Raw genomic sequence first — 17,457 nt, forward strand, 5'->3', positions numbered from 1 at the left:
ATGTGCTTATTAGTCATTTGCATATTTTCTTTGGAAAAATATCCAAATGTTTTCATCATTTTTAAACTGGGCTTTTCATTGATGAGTTATGAATTCTTCACATACTTTGGATACAACTCCCTTATCAGGCATATGATTTACAAATATCTTCTCCCATTTTGTGGATGTCTTTTTACTTTGTGTCCTTTGATGCACAAAACACTTCAAATTTGATGAATTCAAATTTATCTTTTTCTTTTGTTGGTTGTAGGTTTTGGTGTTGTATTTAAGAAATCGACTAACCCAAGGCCACAAAGATTTACTCTGTTTTCTTCTAAGAATTATGCAGTGTTTGCCCTTTGATCCAGTGTAATTTTTGTATACTGTGTAAGGTAGGTTGTCCAACTTCATGCTTTTGCATGTGGATATTTAGTTGTCCCAACTCCATTTGTAGAACACTGCTCTTTCCCCATGAATACTGTACCCTTGTGAATGGGATGCATCTTCTTACAATTATAACTATCTTCATCCATAATAACACATCTTACAATTCATGGCATGACATGAAACAATGGCCCACATAAATGTGCATTTTCTTTTGGTGGAAGTGAAAAATCTGTCTCAATAATACTAAGATTCTTTAAATATCAACGTGATGGAAAAAATTACCATAAATACATATATTTTCTTATGGAAGACATCAGTTTAAGGCCTGAAGGCTTACACATAATCCTTATGTCGTTAAATGTGAATGAAGATTTTCACAAAAGTAGCAATATAACTTTAATGGTCAGAAAGAAAATCCATTAATCCTACAAGCCAGGTTAAGATCTCCTAGAAGTTAGAGTTATTTGACAGAGATGTAATGTCACAAGAAATAGTAATATAAGCACCAATGAAGTTTTTTTTCCATAAGAAAATTAAGGGGGTTTTCAGTATCCAGATTTTAATATATCCGCACTGTGTGGAATATAAAACAATAATAAGCTTAAATACAAGAATCAAGTCTGCTTTTGTATTAGTTTCCTAGTGAATGTCCTGATGAACCCAGGATGGCCACAGAGTCTGAAGACAACCACTCAGAAACATACTGAGATCCGTTTAATAGTTTTTGAAGGTTTTTCCTGTAAAATGGCTTGTATTTCCACAGGTACAATAGTGAAGAAATAAATTTTTCAATTTGACATGAAATATAAAAGAACAGTTTTACAAATATAGCCATAAAATTTAACTGCTCATAACACTATACATGGTAAATATGACCACCCCTTAACTAGACTATTTAATACAGGGAAGCAATCTGTCATCTCCACTAAAAAACAAAACAAAACAAAAACCCCAGCTTCCCTTTCATTGAGTTTATTTTGTTTAGAAAGTTAAATAGAACTGGAAAAATATTTGCTTTTCCCTATCTTCCTCTAGGGATTGTTCATGAGGGCTAAAATTTACTTGAGAGGATGTAAGTTTTATAAAAAAGAAATACTGAGAAGTCTTGTTGTACTGCTTCAATCATTCTTACACTCTTTTCAAAAGACCCTAAAGTTTTCTTATTGGCCTTTGACTGGGTCATAAAGAAGCGATCACAGGGTGGCTCCATTTCCAGTACCAATGACGGACCTTCATACCTTCAGCCCATGGAGGCTGGACTGTGGGGATATAAGGTTGACCGGCAAGGGAACGGAGCTGGACCCGGCTTAAAATCAAAGTTCCGTGGTTTGTCTATCAGAAATTCCACTGTCACAAGGCAGGATCACTCGAATATAGCTCGGTGTTAGCCAGCATTAACAATGGTGTGATCATAACCTTTTCATGCAAGTTCAGAGCACAGAATGGCTTTTAAAAACAAAAGAAGTCGATCAAAATCATAGAACGGCAGGTGACAATTCTGTGACCTGTGTCACACTTAAATCAAGACAGGGGAAACGTTTCCATTACACTCTCAAAAGTGCCCAAACAACAATACTGAGCTCCCACATCACAGGAGTTGGAGTTTTTCTATGTAAGCAAAAATAAAGCGTTGAAGCTTTATGAAGCACTCTCCTCAACTCTCCTGATACAGTATATGGAATAACTTAAAAACTATTTCCGTAATGATACTGGAAATAAATTCTACTACAATCATGTGTATGCCAGTTCCCGGCATATTTCTGCATCCAGATTCATTAGTCTCCTTAATGGAGCCCATCGTTTTTCCAATGGCTTTCTCCTTTCTCTAAACCCTAACCCTGAAATTCTATAACCAGTTATATCACGTGGCTTCCCTGAGGCACAAAGGTACCAAACTCTATAATTAACTATCGAAGAATGATAAATATGCTCTATTTATATTAAAAGATTTTAACTCTTTGGGGCCACAGTGGGAAAAACCCAGAAAGCTTAATACTCTGCAGTGTGAACTGTAGCCCTTTTTGCAAAAAGCATAACCAAATAAGGAAAATGTTAAGAGTTGCAGCATGCATGACCCGGCAGCACCGATTATTAATAAAAAAATTCTGGACTAGAAAAATATTGTGTTGTAACCCCATTCACTCTGAATTTTTTTTTTTTTGGTAGTAAACAACTGAAAAAAAAAATACCAATGGGAATACATCACTGGGGCCAAACTTCTGGAAACCTATTCACAGGAGGCATTTCGGTCAGGCCGAGATGGGGATAATTGGTCAGTAACTTCCTATGAATGCACATAGGGGAGTGAGACTCACCCTTCAATGTGGTGGCAAGCAAAACATAAAAACAGATGTGACCTCTGAGAGGTGGCCTTTTCTGAACTAGATTACTCTACTTGGGTGATTAGAGTTCTTTATTCCTACAAACTGACACTCTCAACTCTGAGAAACAAATCTCATTAGCCAAGATCCTAAGAGGATCTGACTAAACGTGGCCAAGATGAACATGGTTTCCTTTTCGAAGACTTGCCCCCGCACTGTGGTGTCTTAGGCAGGTGGGAGGGACCTCACGTGGAGCTGCAAGGACAAGATGTAGCTAGCGCCTTCCAAGAGTTTGAAATTTATTCCCCAAATTTCAACTTCCATTTAGCTATCTGAGTTTGCTAAAAGTCAGAAACTTTTCAGGTTGGAAGATAATTTTGTTTTGAGGCACATGTTATATGCAGAACTACCAGACTCCTATATAGTTCTTGAAAATGGAAAATTGTATCAGAGCACAACTTTCTGGAAAAAAGTTTTTTTTGAGAGGTAAAATCCAGCCTTTCTGGATGCTAGACCATTTACCTTACAAGATACTTTTAGGGTATCAAAAGTCCTCAAACCACCTTCTAGCTCTATAGTAAGAAAAAGGAGTGCGTGCCTCCTTTACCATTTTGTGAAGCCCAAAGAATCACAGATGGAAAGGACATACTCTATCAGTGAAAGCTGATCACTGGAGACTCTGGCTAAATTAAGAGGCATTTGATGTATTAGTTAGGCAACTCCATTGCTTTCTTTTCTGTCTGCAGGTAGAGTACGCTGCATAGAACAGGGGAAGCGATCAGTAAGAGGACTGTGGTTGGATTCTCACATCACTTAAAACCTACCCCCAAAAAACCACATCTCATCCTACACAATAGTCTCCATGGGAAAGTAAAGCTATTTTATAACAGAGGCTGAACTTCTTATATATTAAGTCAAATTAAGCAGCAGCAATCAGGAGTAATATAGCTTACCACTTTAAGGAAAAGGACATTCAAAAATGGGTCAGAACAATTGAAAATAGGCAAAATATTTGCCAGTAGGCAAAACAAGAAAAAACCAATTCAAGTACAGATATAGTATATTAGAACCATATAAATTAGATCTATCTTTACAAAGGTTAAAAAATGTAGTACGGATGTGCAGTGGTCAATTTAAGAGGATATTAGCTTAAATAAATACTTGTTCCATGTGGCAGGGACCCACCATCTCAGCCAGCTCTGTCCTGTAGGATTTCCATTCTGGGAGCAGTGATGCTCCTGGTACCACACAGAACGGGCACTCACGGATTGTTATTCCAAGTGAGAGGGAAAAAACAGAGAGGGTTGGAGGGGCTCATCTGAAATTTTGATTTAATTATTCCTCAGTAAACACTCATTTGCTCTCTTGAAATCAGGAATTTCAAATTATCTCTGCAGATGTACCACTTGGTGTTGTGTATATCTAATGATCACATTTAAATGTAGCTTGATTTGCAAACATTTTCAAAACTTCCAGGGCTCTGTAAGCTGCGAGGGAAGGTGACAGATGGCGGAGAGGGAGTAGATAAAAATGCCCTTGTCATTGTGACGTGTTGCTCTTAGGCTCACAGAATTTTGGCTTTCTTTGGGAAGAAAAAAAAAAACTTATGAAACCTCAACGAGTGGTTTTAAAAAGTAAAATCTCACTTTTAATCGCTCTTAAATCTTAAAACAATTCGGTAAGCAAATAAACTTGGTATTATAGTACCTAGGCCATGTTTACTGCTGCAATAATCACCCTCAGTGAATGGATTTTTAAAAGTTGCTACATTTTAATAAACTGAACAGTTCTGGCCATGCACGATGAGTATCGGGGGCAAACTATATTAGAAATAACAAAAGGCAAAGTAAAAAGTTACGGAAAGTTCGTTGTTTGAAATGCCAAGGTATTTGGTGAATGTGTGTATAAAATAATTAAATTCCACCAACGTTAAAAAGAAAACAGGACAACATATGAACATTCTCTCCCCCAAAAGTAAGAAAAATCAGAAAAAAGCCCCAGATTTCAAAACCACCACCTGTGCCTAAGATCTCCTGATCTGGTCCGAGTCTAGCCTGTTGTATCAAGTATTTCCAGACATCGTACGTCTTCCAGGACACCTACACCCTGCAGCACGGACCGCGGCATATTATGAGCCAACAACTTTTGAATAAATTTTTTCATTTTTAAAATATGATTTAAAGTTTTATCCAAGGCTACAAAGGGAAAAAAAGACTTGCTTAAAAACCCAAGGTTGAAATAAATGCATGGCGCTTCGGTTCAATCATTACAGAGATCATGTGGTTCACCAGGCCGATTTCAAGGACGATGCCGCCTTTTGGAGCAAGCCACACACCACTGGCCTCCAACTCCCTCCCCCTCCTCCCAGCCTCGGGCCCCTCCCTTAACAAACACTATAAAAAGGTAAAATCGAGAGTTAGTGGCAAAAATCTTCACAGTAACTTGTTAATAAAGTCGTAGATGGCTGCCAAGGGCATCAGTCGACTGGACCCTGGAAAATTAATTTGATGCAGTTCTGCTCCCCGGCCAGCTGCGTGGCGCAGAAGGGGCAGGCGGCGTGGAACGCGTGGGTGCCGTGCGGCAGCGGGATCTGAGCCCAGTACTTGGCAGACTTCTCCGAGCACACGTGTCCGCACGGGGTGAAGGCGTGCGTCGGCGGTCCCGCGTCCACGTAAAACCCGGCCTCACAGCCGAGCCACAGAGGCACGTAGGGGCCCACAGTCCTGCACATGGGGCACTCCCGCTCGTTGGCTTCCGTGTCGCTGCGGTGGCCCCAGTTGTGGTAGCCGTGCACGTGGCCGCAGCTGAGGTAGGCCCAGGGCTGCTTCTCCTCCACCACCTCCTTCCTGCTGATGCTGGGGAAGGCCAGGGTGTTGAGCCCCACGGGGCACTGCGGCCGCGCCGCGTTGATCTCCTGCCGCAGGGCCTCGATGTGCTTCTGGGTGGGCGCGTGGAAGAGGCCGTCGGCGGTCCGCCAGAGCAGGGTGGCCCCGCACAGGTCGATGAGGGAGCCGTCCTGCAGCACGTTGGTCTCACTTTCCACCTAGAGCAAGTGGACAGACAGGCCTTTAAAAAAGACAATCCGGCAAATCGCTGACATTCTCTCGTTTCAAAATACACACGCCATCTTTGAAGTCAGCACGGGGAGTCAGTTTATCGCGCTAAAGACAGGACTGGGGAGTAACTTACTCTCCCTGAGCCTCAGTTTCCTCTCTTGAATGCTAGACACACTACACATGCCGATCGCAAAGCCCTAGCCACAACCTGCGTAGCTGGAGGTGTCCCGTTAATGTGGCGGTAATTTCAGTGAGCACAAATCTCCTTAGATTTTTACTTTTCCTCCGTAAGTCAACAGCACAGTTACCCTCTGATCTCATCAGGGGCCGGAGATGTCCACCCGGTCCATCCAGGGATGACCACACGCATTTTGCCTCAGCCAATCAGAGATCCCGAGGGGGCCTGCCATCATGACTGCGGTGTCCACGCGGCTCCGGTGACTCCTGGCTTCCAACAACCCACCTTTTACCCTGCTCTCCTGAGGCCCAGAGCATAAGCGGTCAGTGGGAGCCTTCACTCTGGGAGGATGGCTGGGGGCTGGGCTAAGCACCGAGGTGCTCACAAGACTGATGAACAGCTGACAAGCACAGTTGGTCAGCAGGAATCTGACGGCTGCCTCAGCCGGGGCATGTGCTCTAAGGCCCGGGGTGCAAGACCAATACAACCTCACCCCCACCCGGAAGAGCCTTGTTCCTTAGTAGTGGGAGCCACACAGGCTCCAGCTAAAGGTCAGTAAGGTGTTGCAAGTGCTATGTGAGGCCACATCACAGCAGTCCCAACGGGGACTCTGCGGGGCTCTGAATCTAGGCTGTCACTCTCTAGTTCTGTGACCTTGAGTCCCAGTGTGTCAGTTTCCTCTTCTGTAGAATGCAGATGAGGGGATTGTGAGGGTTAAAAGTCATTGCAAGTAAAGTGCTTGGAACAATGTCTGGCATGCAGTGAGCACTGTGTAAATGTTTGCTCCCGTTACTCTGATGATGGCAAAGTCAGAAATGGTTTTTAAAGGGTTTTCCTTGAACAGAGATTTGAAAAAGATGTAGTTAGGAGTCAGCAGGTGGGAGAGGAGACACACCAGGAGGAGGCAGGAGAAGGCCAAACACCATGTGCATTGCGGGAACAAGGGGTTCAACAAGGTTCAACAGGCAGTTGAACATGGCTGGATGGGGCACAGGGCGTTGGGGGGCAGGACAGGAGTTCCAGGGTGGAGAGGTCGGTTGGCCTCAGTGCCCAAAGGGTGTCCCTGGGCAGTTTTAGGAAGTTATAAAACAACGATTTGCCTTTCCAAAAGGTCCCTTCCAGAAGTGGAGGCTGGACTGATGGGTGCAACTGGAAGTGGAAACAGTGGGAGCTCTCTCTCCAGGCAAAGAGGGTGGGTGCAGCTCAGGAAAGAGAGTTTCGGTGGCACAGATGTTAAATGTGGAGGAACTGGACTCACAGCCCTCAGCTCCGATTCAGGAAGAAAGGCTTCACCGTCTATAGAGAACGGGGCTTTCCAGGGACAGATGATCTAGAGCAGCGGTTCTCAACCTGTGGGTTGCGACCCCTTTGGGGGTGAACGATCCTTTCACAGGGGTCGCCTAAGACCATCGGAAAACACATATATAATTACATATTGTTTTTGTGATTAATCACTATGCTTTATGTTCAATTTATAACAATGAAAATACATCCTGCATATCAGATATTTACATTATGATTCATAACAGTAGCAAAATTACAGTTATGAAGTAGCAATGAAAATAATTTTATGGTTGGGGGTCACCACAACATGAGGAACTGTATTAAAGGGTCGCGGCATTAGGAAGGTTGAGAACCACTGATCTAGAAGAAATGGCAGATTTTGGGGGAAAGATAGTAAGGTCAGTTTTGGGTGTGTAGTTTTGGGTTGTGCAAAGTGTCTATAATGTAATGCATAGAAGGCCGGTGTGGCTCAGAGAAGCACATCTGGGATTTATCATCATCTAGGTGAAGCCCTGGAGTGGACGAGACTACCCACCGGGGTCCCTGGGAGGGCAGGAGGCCAAGGACAGAGCCAGGGTACCCCCCACTAAGGCTGAGGTGCAGGAAACGAACCATGTAAGGAGAAGAGAGGATGGGAAAGATCAGAAATTTTGTCATTCTCTGGCTTAAAGGCTCTCCACTGCCATCAGGATGAAGCCCAAACTTCTAACCTTCACAATATGGCCACTCGACTTCAGCTGCTGCAGCTTGCAGTGAAACAGGGCTGCCTGTGATGAGTGCACACAGTTCAAGTCTATGGATGCATTGAGCTGGATTGCCCACAGGCATGCGCACAAGAGCTCTCTGAGTAGCACTCTCCATCACACCCAACCCCATGTCTATCCCTCACTTGGGGAACTCCCACTCATCATTCAGGTCTCGCTGGGAGGTCGCTGATTCAGAATGCAGCCTGTGGCCTGCCTTCGGAACCATAGTGGCTGCCCACACAGTGGCCTGTTTTCTTCCTATCTGTACTCTTATGTGCTACCTCTATCTATGAACAAAATGTGTAGCTTTTCTCTAGAATACAGTGTGGGGGGCAGAATGGGGAAGATACCACTGTGCAGAGGCAAGGGTTTGGATTTTATTTTTTAAACTAGAGACCCAGTGCACGAAATTTGTGCACGGGTAGGGTCCCTAAGCCTGGCCAGCGATCAGGGCTGATTGGGGCCTTCCTTCCCCCAGTTGCCGGTGGGGCCTTCCTTCGTTCCGTGCTGCCCCCTGGTGGTCAGCGCACGTCATAGTAAGCAGTCAAACTCCTAGTTGGTCGAACTCCGGAGGGGACAATTTGCATATTAGCTTTTTATTATATAGGATTCTACAAAAGGGGGACAAGGAGAAGGCACAAGGAATAGACAGGGTTGTGGAAGTGAGAGATAGTTAAAACCTACAGGCCCTGAAATATCAGATGGCTAAACTTAGAAAACAGAATTGAAAGCCCTATCCTCCACCTGTAGCAAGTGACAACCTTTTAAAGCCTGGTTTCCTCGTCTGTAAATAGTAACAATACTGACCTCCTAGGGCTGCTCTGAGTGATGTCTGAGAGAGAATTAACACAGAGCACTTGGTACAGCCTATGCGTAGTAACACTATGGTTATTTTTTATTTTTAATCCTTGCATCCACGAGGACGGAGGACGTGCTTAGACAGAGGAAGGGAAAGAGAGAGAGAGATATACATGTAAGAGAGAAACATGGATCAGCTGCCTTCCATACATGCCCTCACCAGGGGTTGAACGCACAACCCAGATATGTGCCCTGACTGGGAATTGAACCTGCAACCTTTCAGTGCACAGGATAAAGCTCACTGACTCAGCCACTGTGGCTGGGCAACAATATGGTTATTTTTATAATTTCACCTAGAATTAGGTAAGCAAATCAACTTAAGTGAATTTACCTAATTTTACAGAAAGCCAATATAGTGTAATCAATACTTGAGTCTACTAGAGCGGTATTATAAATGTTACCATGTTATCATTAACTAGGTAAATGAGTAAGACAGAATTCACAGTTCATTCGCCTATTTATTTACTCAGGGGTTTAAGCTCCTGAAAAAATATTTCCCCCACACTTAATTAAAGTACCAAGGGCTCATCATGTGCTGTAATAATGAGCAACTGTGGTGACTTGTTAAAAACACGCTAGAATATTGATTCACATTAAACACTGAGTATGATGTTAATACAAAACTCTCTACCAGGAGGCAAAGACTGTTGTCATAACAAATATTCTGGACTTTTAGCTGACCACCTTAGTTCAATATTTCCATATTAAATTACAAATGCTATTTCAAGACACACAATTTCTATCAACTGCTACTGGTAACACGCATAGGACCAGAGTGTCACACATTGGAATGGAAGTGCAAAGGATCAGTAGGCTTTCTTCTCGGACAGACACAAATTGCTCTCCAAGTTCTCAAGTGGGGATTGCAGGAGGATGTCCCTTCATCCCCACAGTGTCACCCAAAAGTCCAAGACCAGACTGACAGAAACTGGAAACCTTTACTGTTGGCTGGGTCAGTGATATACTACCAGACAGTACAGCACAGCTGTACGTAGGTCTCAGGGTCACTTCCAGGGAAAACTAACATTAGTCTATATTAACATACTTTGGAGTTGTCTCTGGCACACTACAGCATGTAAGCTGGGTCACTGCACAATTCCCAGAGTGGGCAAGACATGCATCCCGGGTGTGCCCTCTTGGACAAACAAGCCCTTTTGTGGATTGTTGTGGATTGCTACGAATGCTTTACGTTTGCCCAGGAGGCAAATGCTCTGGTGTGACCATCTCAGATGAGAGCCAGATGTGACTCCTCACAAGACGGTACCGAGTGATGGCCAGGAGTCCAGACTCTCAATCAGGGGGACCCAAGTTTCAATCCAATCTATTGCCACCTTCTAACTCTGTGACATTGGGCAATATTTACTGTATTTTTCCGTGCATAAGACGCCCCCCACTTTTCCAACCCCAAATTAAGAAATCAATATTTTAAACATTTTGCTGGTTTTCCTCTTAAGGCCCTCTTCTTTTTTGGCATTTAAGGAGTTGTTCTTCCTGTTTTCTCCACTGTCTGATCACACACTCAGTGGGAGGAGGTCCAAATTGTCTCTCTGCAGCTCTATTTCCATGTTCTTTTGCATAGCTGGTTACATTCAGTTTGAATTTTGCAAAGTAAGACAATCACTTACAGGTATTTATCTTTTTCTTTTTTGACATCTTTATGGGCTCAGAATGCTCCAGTCTCTGTTGCATCTGCACACTCTCCACCTCCACCTCCAATTACAGCATCAGCTGACATCACTAACAATAAGGCTCATGATTGGAGGAAGCCTGTTTGACAAGGTATAGGCAGCTAGGCACCTGCAAGGCTCCCTCCTTGTCTGACTTCTGTATATAAGACGCCCCTCGATTTTCAGTCTAACAATTTTAGAAAAAGCATCTTATACATGGAAAAATACAGTGACCTCTCGACTCCACACCTTCCTCACCCATAAAAGGGGGACAATTCCACTTCCCTGACAAGGCTGCTGTGAAGATTAAATTAGGAGCTAATGATGTCTCTGAAATGTTAATGCAGTGCCTGCACCCAGCAATCTTTTATTGACTTCTCACTGTTGCTGTTAGAATGAGTAATAACCAGGATGGCCAACATAGGTCAGTGTTGTGTAACACTATCTGGTGATCAGAGACAAAAAGTTATTTGGAAAAACTGCTGTCACATTTTCTTCCCTATTTGTAATCTCTTTAAAAGCGTTTAGACAAAGTTTATTGAATTTGCTTGGCCTCTCTTAAAAAACACTTCTCATATTTACTCAGCCATGATGCTCCAAGACTGGGCTTTACCGTCAAAGCAGTTGTACCTGTAGCTGAGTGATGGTATAAAAATAGAAACTTAAAAAAATTCCCTGATAATAAATAGCAAGGAGAGAAAAGCCAGGTTAGTACCCCCCCCCCCCAAATCTTCGTTTTCCAGTTTAAAAATATTTGGTTATCATCTTTCTCTCTGAAAAATGCTGGATCATTCCTCTATTTTCCTATGTTTTTTCTATGGGAATTTTGAAGAAAGCATTTATTCTCTCTTGTTCTAGCTTCTAACTAACAATTAATTGAAAGTACTGAAGTGAAAAATTTATTGAGAACCTTTAGATGATTGGATAAGAAAGCTGTGATACATTTACACAATGGAATACTACCAGGCTATTAAAAAAAAAAAAAGAAGAAGAAGAAGAAGAAATTCTTACCTTTTGCAACAGCATGGATGGACCTGGAAATTATTATGCTAAGTGAAGCAAGGCATTCAGAGAGAGACACATGCCATATGATCTCATATGTGGACTCTAATCAACAAAATACTTAAACAAAATAGAAACAGAAGCATAGATACACAGAACAGACTGACATCTGTCAGAGAAAAGAGGGTTTGGGGCGATGGGTGATAACAGGTGAAGGGATTAAACAAAACATATATATATATGTATATATATGACACATAGACATGGACAACAGTGTGGGGCTAGCCAGAGGGGAAGGTGGGTGGGGGAGGTGGAAATGGGCAAAGGGGGGATAAATGGGGACAGAAAGAGACTTGACTTTGGGTGATCAGCGCACGATGCAGTGTGATGTTTTATTGAGTTTTACACTTGAAACCAATGTCACCAGAATAAATTCAATTTAAAAAACCTTATACGCTGTGCCTCATAGCTGTGGCAAGATCAGAAACCCAAAGCTTCTCCTTCAAGGTATTACAATCATTCTCCATAGAAGAAAGGGTTAAAGAACCAACTGCTTTAGGGCATTTGGGGTAAGTAATAATAGTTCTAGGAAAATATTAGCATGCCAAGTCAATGCACATATGACTTATTTCAAATGAAAAGCTATAACTACGATTCTGGTGAGTTATATAGGGAATTATGTATTAACTTCTTACTACAAACTCAAAAAAAGCTAATTATCTTTTAGTTCCAGAAGGTCTAGTAAATAATTCTGTAAATCAAAATTTTCACTAATTAGTCTTAGACTGTTTAAGTTTTTTTTCCAAGTTAGTAAAGTTTTACACTAAAAATAAGTTTATTCTTAGTGAATTTAAGTGGAATTTTGTGGTGAAGGATATAATAAATGATTATGCTTTTAAGGTTGGATGGGGCTGCAGAATTCTCACCCTTGTGGGCCAGTGGTATCCAGCACGTGTACCTGTACAAAGCTGAATTTCGGGGAGGAAAACGACAGTCCTCGAGTTAGGTTTCTGTAGCCGATTACATTTTTTCATAGTGAAGTCTACTCACCAGCTTTCCCCTCTGCTGGGCTGACCTGGTTTCTCGCAAGGTGTACACATCTCCGCAGACGGAGATCTCGCGCCAGACCCCGGGCTGGGACTCCTCAGTGAAGCCCCCTCTGGGGTGCATCACCAGGACCCCATTTGTAGTGAGCCCGTCCATGTGGCCATCGGGGTTTTTCCATTTTGCTGCCTTTTCCTGGAGAATAGAGAAAGCATGCTAAATGAAGGGATTCCAGAATCTCTTTATAATACTGGGTAGGTGCGGAGGGGATGGAAGTGGTGAATTTTCGATTTAAAGCGAATCAGGATAAAATATCCAGTTAGCCCAACAATATGGAAGAAGTGGTAAAATGGATGAATAATTTCTCTCCAGAGACACATTATATTTATCTCAGGAGCTTAAAAACAAACAACCTGAAGCCTGGGCCTCTCCCTCACAGATTCTTTTTCACAACCCACCCTCCTCCCTCCAGGTGATTCCAGAATCTTCTGTTTATTTGTGCAGTGCTTTCATCTCATCATCTAAAGATGCGTTGTATGAACTCGTTATCGGGGAAATGCGCAGAGGAAGGGAAAACATTTCTATTAAACATACAAAATTTCAACAAATGTGAAGCCAACAATTTGCGGCCACTATGTTTTCATATGAATCAGTGCAGAGGATGTGGGTGGAAGGCTCAGCAGCTTGTTGTAATGGCAGGACAGACACCTGGACACCTGTGCTGCAGGGATTTGGCTCCTCTCTCTTGAGGCGGATATTGCTCACATGACTTAGGGGAAAATCCTGAGTACAATAAGCCAGGTCTGATGATTCCAGCCCCTTGCTAATGGCTGGTTTAGGGGTGGGCATGTGGCGGATCTGGCCAATGGGAACTGACTGAGTCTCCTGGGAGGCTGCCTGGAAAAATTTCTAGTAAAAGAGACAAGAGACAAGGGATAAACTGCCTCTGCCGCCTCTTCTTCGGCCAGAAGCTGCCGTGCGCCGGGGTGTGTGGTAGTGCAGAAGCATCTCTCACCCATGGGAAGACCTTGCCCAGAAGCTAATGTGCCCAGAGGGAGAGGGCAAGACAGAAAGACACTGGTTCCTGGGATGTCACAGAACCGCTGAACCAAGCAACCCTGCAGTTGGCCTTGCTCGGCATTTCCTGTAATGTGGGATAATACAATTTTATTATGGTTTAGGCCATTTTGAGTGTTTTTATTTTCCCTACAAAAATATCCTGATTCAAAGAAGGAACTATATGGGCCGGCCGGTTTAGCTCAGTGGTTGAGCATCGACCTGTGAACCGGGAAGTCACGGTTTGATTCCCGGTCAGGCCATATGCCTGGTGCCCGGGTTGCAGGCTCAATCTCCAGTATGGGGCCTGCAGGAGGTAGCCAATGAATGATTCTCTCTCATCATTGATGTTTCTATCTTTCTCTCTCCCTTTCCCTTCCTCTCTGAAAACTGGATATTCACTAAAACTTTTGGATTTAATTTACATGAAACCCTATGAAGGCAGAAATTTTAATGTTTTGTTCTCTGTGATATCACATCTATAACCCAATATACAGCAAACACTCAATTTCTGAAAGAATGAATAATTGACATTTTCCTTTGAACTCTAATTATCTATATTTGACCATTTATTTTCCCTATAAAATAAACCCCCTTAAAACTATCATAAATACATTATGCACAATGTTAAGAGATATACTTTAAAAATTAATTCCTATACATATTGTAATTATAGCAAATAAAACAAGTAATGGCGATTATTTTCAGATTTTTAATAACAGCTTTTCAAACTGGCCATCTGAAAATTAAAATCTCAAAATTTAAGTAGAGGCATCACATAAAATACATTTTTAGGTCACAATTTCTTGTCATATATGATAATAATGGGTGCTTTTCTTTTTCTTTTTATATTTTTATTGATTTCAGAGAGAAAGGGAAAGACAGAGAGAGAAAGAGAAAGAGAGAGAGAGGAAGGGAAAGAGAGAGAGAGAGAGAGAGAGAGAGAGAGAGAGAGAGAGAGAGAGGGGAAGAAACATCAATGATGACAGAGAATCATTGATCACTGCCTCCTACAAGCCCCACACTGGGGATTGAGCCCACAACCTGGGCATGTGCCCTGACTGGGAATCAAACCATGACCTCCTGGTTCACAGGTCAATGCTCAACCACTGAGCAACACTGGCCAGACAGTGGGTGCTTTTCTTGAAACAAGGTACTTAATAGTACTTACTCCAAGAAATATGTTTTTGGAAGAGTCGAATCCGGCTGCGAATATCCGTGCTGTATAAGGCTCATTCCTGTCACAGACAATCCTGCAGGCAAACCTGGATATGGTGCTTTGTGTGATCTGGGCTTCTTCACTGTTCTGACCGCCGGAAACTGTGTCTGTGACGACGAAGTCGATGGGGCTCTCGGTTGATCTGCCCACCTGAGTAAATAAAAGCACTCATAACTCACTTGAAAAATATGTCATCATATTTTGCTCAAATGGAGTGAGAGTTCAGGATCCCTTTAACATTCCTTATCTCTGCTCTGAAGGTCAGAATTTAAGGGAAAAGAAGAGCCCTAACCCAGACCTAAGATCAAAAACCTGTTACCGCCCTAACCGGTTTGGCTCAGTGGATAGAGCATCGGCCTGTGGACTGAAGGGTCCCAGGTTCGATTCCGGTCAAGGGCATGTACCTTGGTTGCGGGCACATCCCCAGTAGGGGGTATGCAGAAGGCAGCTGATCGATGTTTCTAACTCTCTATCTCTAGCCTCTCCCTTCCTCTCTGTAAAAAAATCAATAAAATATATTAAAAAAACCCACAACAACCTGTTACCATTCCTCAGTGTAAGGAGGATGTAAAGGGCTATTCAAGTCAGCCGAAGTTTGGATGCAGTCAAATGAAAGATTTAAAAAGCTGGTCTTAATATTTCAATTCGGGATTTTAAAAAAATTCTCTTGGGAAAGTCTAAAAAGTTGCCAATAATATTATATTGGCTTTCTTTCCTTGGTTAAGTTTAAATGCTGCCAAAAAGCATATATTTCATTGGCCAGATCTTACAGTTCTAATAAAGCTTTTCATATTCAATAAATCCAAATAAGACAGGAATTTTTCTGTCCTGTGAACAGAAGTATTTGTTTACAAATAAGGAAATCTCAAGACAAAATAGTAAAATGTTTATGTAATGATTTTCTATGGATCTCCACTAGAAAACGGTGATGATATATATGCCAAAGAGACTTCTTAACTTAAAATCACTTATATGTAAGTGAATAATTTATTGCTAAACATATTAATGTTCTAACAATAGTGACTTTGATTCAGAAGCTGCCAACGGGAGGAACACAGATGTGTACATGTAAGATCCGCAAAAGGCAATTTCCCAGGAATCTTTATCTGGATCTCAAAATTCTACCTAAAATATAAGCAATGTAATACACTTTTTATCCAAATGCATAAAAGGGAAGGTATTAATATATATTGCATAATTTAGCTTTGCATGCTTCCTGGAACAATACTAAATTTCTTTTGTAAGTCTCACATATATATTCTCATGCATAGTCTATCGCAAACCAACCAACAATAGACATCTCTTTTCTCCTGTATTTTTTTTTTACAAACCTTAATTTCTTGTCCTAATGAAATGTGCCTGGAATAAACTAAACCACTGGGCTCACAGAAATTCATCAAGTTAACTAGATACATATTGCCTGAATGTATGCATTTCAGGTTTAGAAAACCTGTAACTTCTTTAAAAATGCAACATAAAATGTAAATTAGAGGTATTACAAAATCATATCATCATACAATTCATCTTTCTGAAGTGGCAGACTCTCCTCTCTGCTAGATTCATTTAAAAGCTGGGTGTATAACTCAGAAGTTCTGATTCAGACCACTCTAATTTTTTTAAAGTCCCTTTTAAGTCTATTTTCTTAGCTACTTTCAAGTATATAATCAGCATTATTAGCTACTTTCAAGTATATAATCAGCATTATTAACTATAATCACCATGTGGTATATTAAATCCCCAGAACTTATTCATCTTACATCTGGAAGTTTATACTGTTTGACCAACATCTCTACCAAACCCCCTCCCCCACCCTCAGCCCCTGGAAACTACCATTCTAGACTCTGTTTCTATGATTTTTATTTTTTTAAAGATTATACATAAAAGTGATATTATATAGTTTTTGTCTTTCTGTGTCTGACTTATTTCACTTTAAAAGACTTTTATTCAATTAAAGAAGTAAAAAATACTTATGCAAAATATTTCACAAATATTGGAAAGCATAAAGGAGAAAATAAAGGCTACTCCAAACTCAGAAACAAACCCATCCTGAACCTCTATTCCAATGAAGCTTAGAAAATGTGAAAAGTTCTAAAATTGCCTGGTCACCACACAAAACCAGAGTTCTCATAACAACACAGTCTCTGACCTTATTTGTCACCTCCATGCCTTTTTAAGTTGTTATAAGTTCAAAGCTAAAACCACGCTCTAGTAGAATGTCACACAACTGCTCCTTGTCTACAGCGATTATTCTCTTCAAGAAAGGCCATTCTGATCTCATCCCAAGGTATTAAATTAATGTCTTGATGAATTAACTGAAATTGACTGTAATACATGACATTTTATTCCAGCTGGAACATACTGCTAGGATCAATTATTTCAAGTCATGATACTTATCTGACTGGTCATATAAGATTTGTTTATCAATTCGCTTCCACTTAAAACTAACCTGCAGAGCGCGAGTATAATCTTACTAGAGGCCTGATGCACGAAATTGGTGCAAGAGTAGGTCTTCCTTCCCCCACAGCTGCCAGCACCGGCTTCCTTCCTTCTGGCACCTGGGACCCGGGCTTCCCTTGCAGCCCGGACTTCATCCAGAAGTACATCTGGTCTAATTAGCATATTATGCTTTTATTATTATACTAGAGGCCCGGTGCCCAAAA

The 17,457-nt window shown here is 41.8% G+C and overlaps 1 protein-coding gene across 1 annotated transcript in view; it reads right to left on the reverse strand.

Moving 5' to 3' along the window:
• Positions 1-1,063: 1,063 nt before the first annotated feature.
• The window catches only part of PELI2 (pellino E3 ubiquitin protein ligase family member 2), a 27,427-nt gene continuing 11,033 nt past the window's right edge, over positions 1,064-17,457 (reverse strand). Inside the window, exons 3-5 of the mRNA XM_023763422.1 lie at positions 14,750-14,947; positions 12,529-12,717; positions 1,064-5,730 (exon numbers count right to left, since the gene is read on the reverse strand). Of these exons, the coding sequence (XP_023619190.1) occupies positions 5,164-5,730; positions 12,529-12,717; positions 14,750-14,947 (954 nt within the window). The 3' untranslated portion in view covers positions 1,064-5,163. The remainder of the gene's footprint in view (positions 5,731-12,528; positions 12,718-14,749; positions 14,948-17,457) is intronic.

This window comes from Myotis lucifugus, unplaced genomic scaffold, assembly GCF_000147115.1.
Source record: "Myotis lucifugus unplaced genomic scaffold, Myoluc2.0 scaffold_284, whole genome shotgun sequence".
Lineage (NCBI taxonomy): Eukaryota > Metazoa > Chordata > Mammalia > Chiroptera > Vespertilionidae > Myotis > Myotis lucifugus.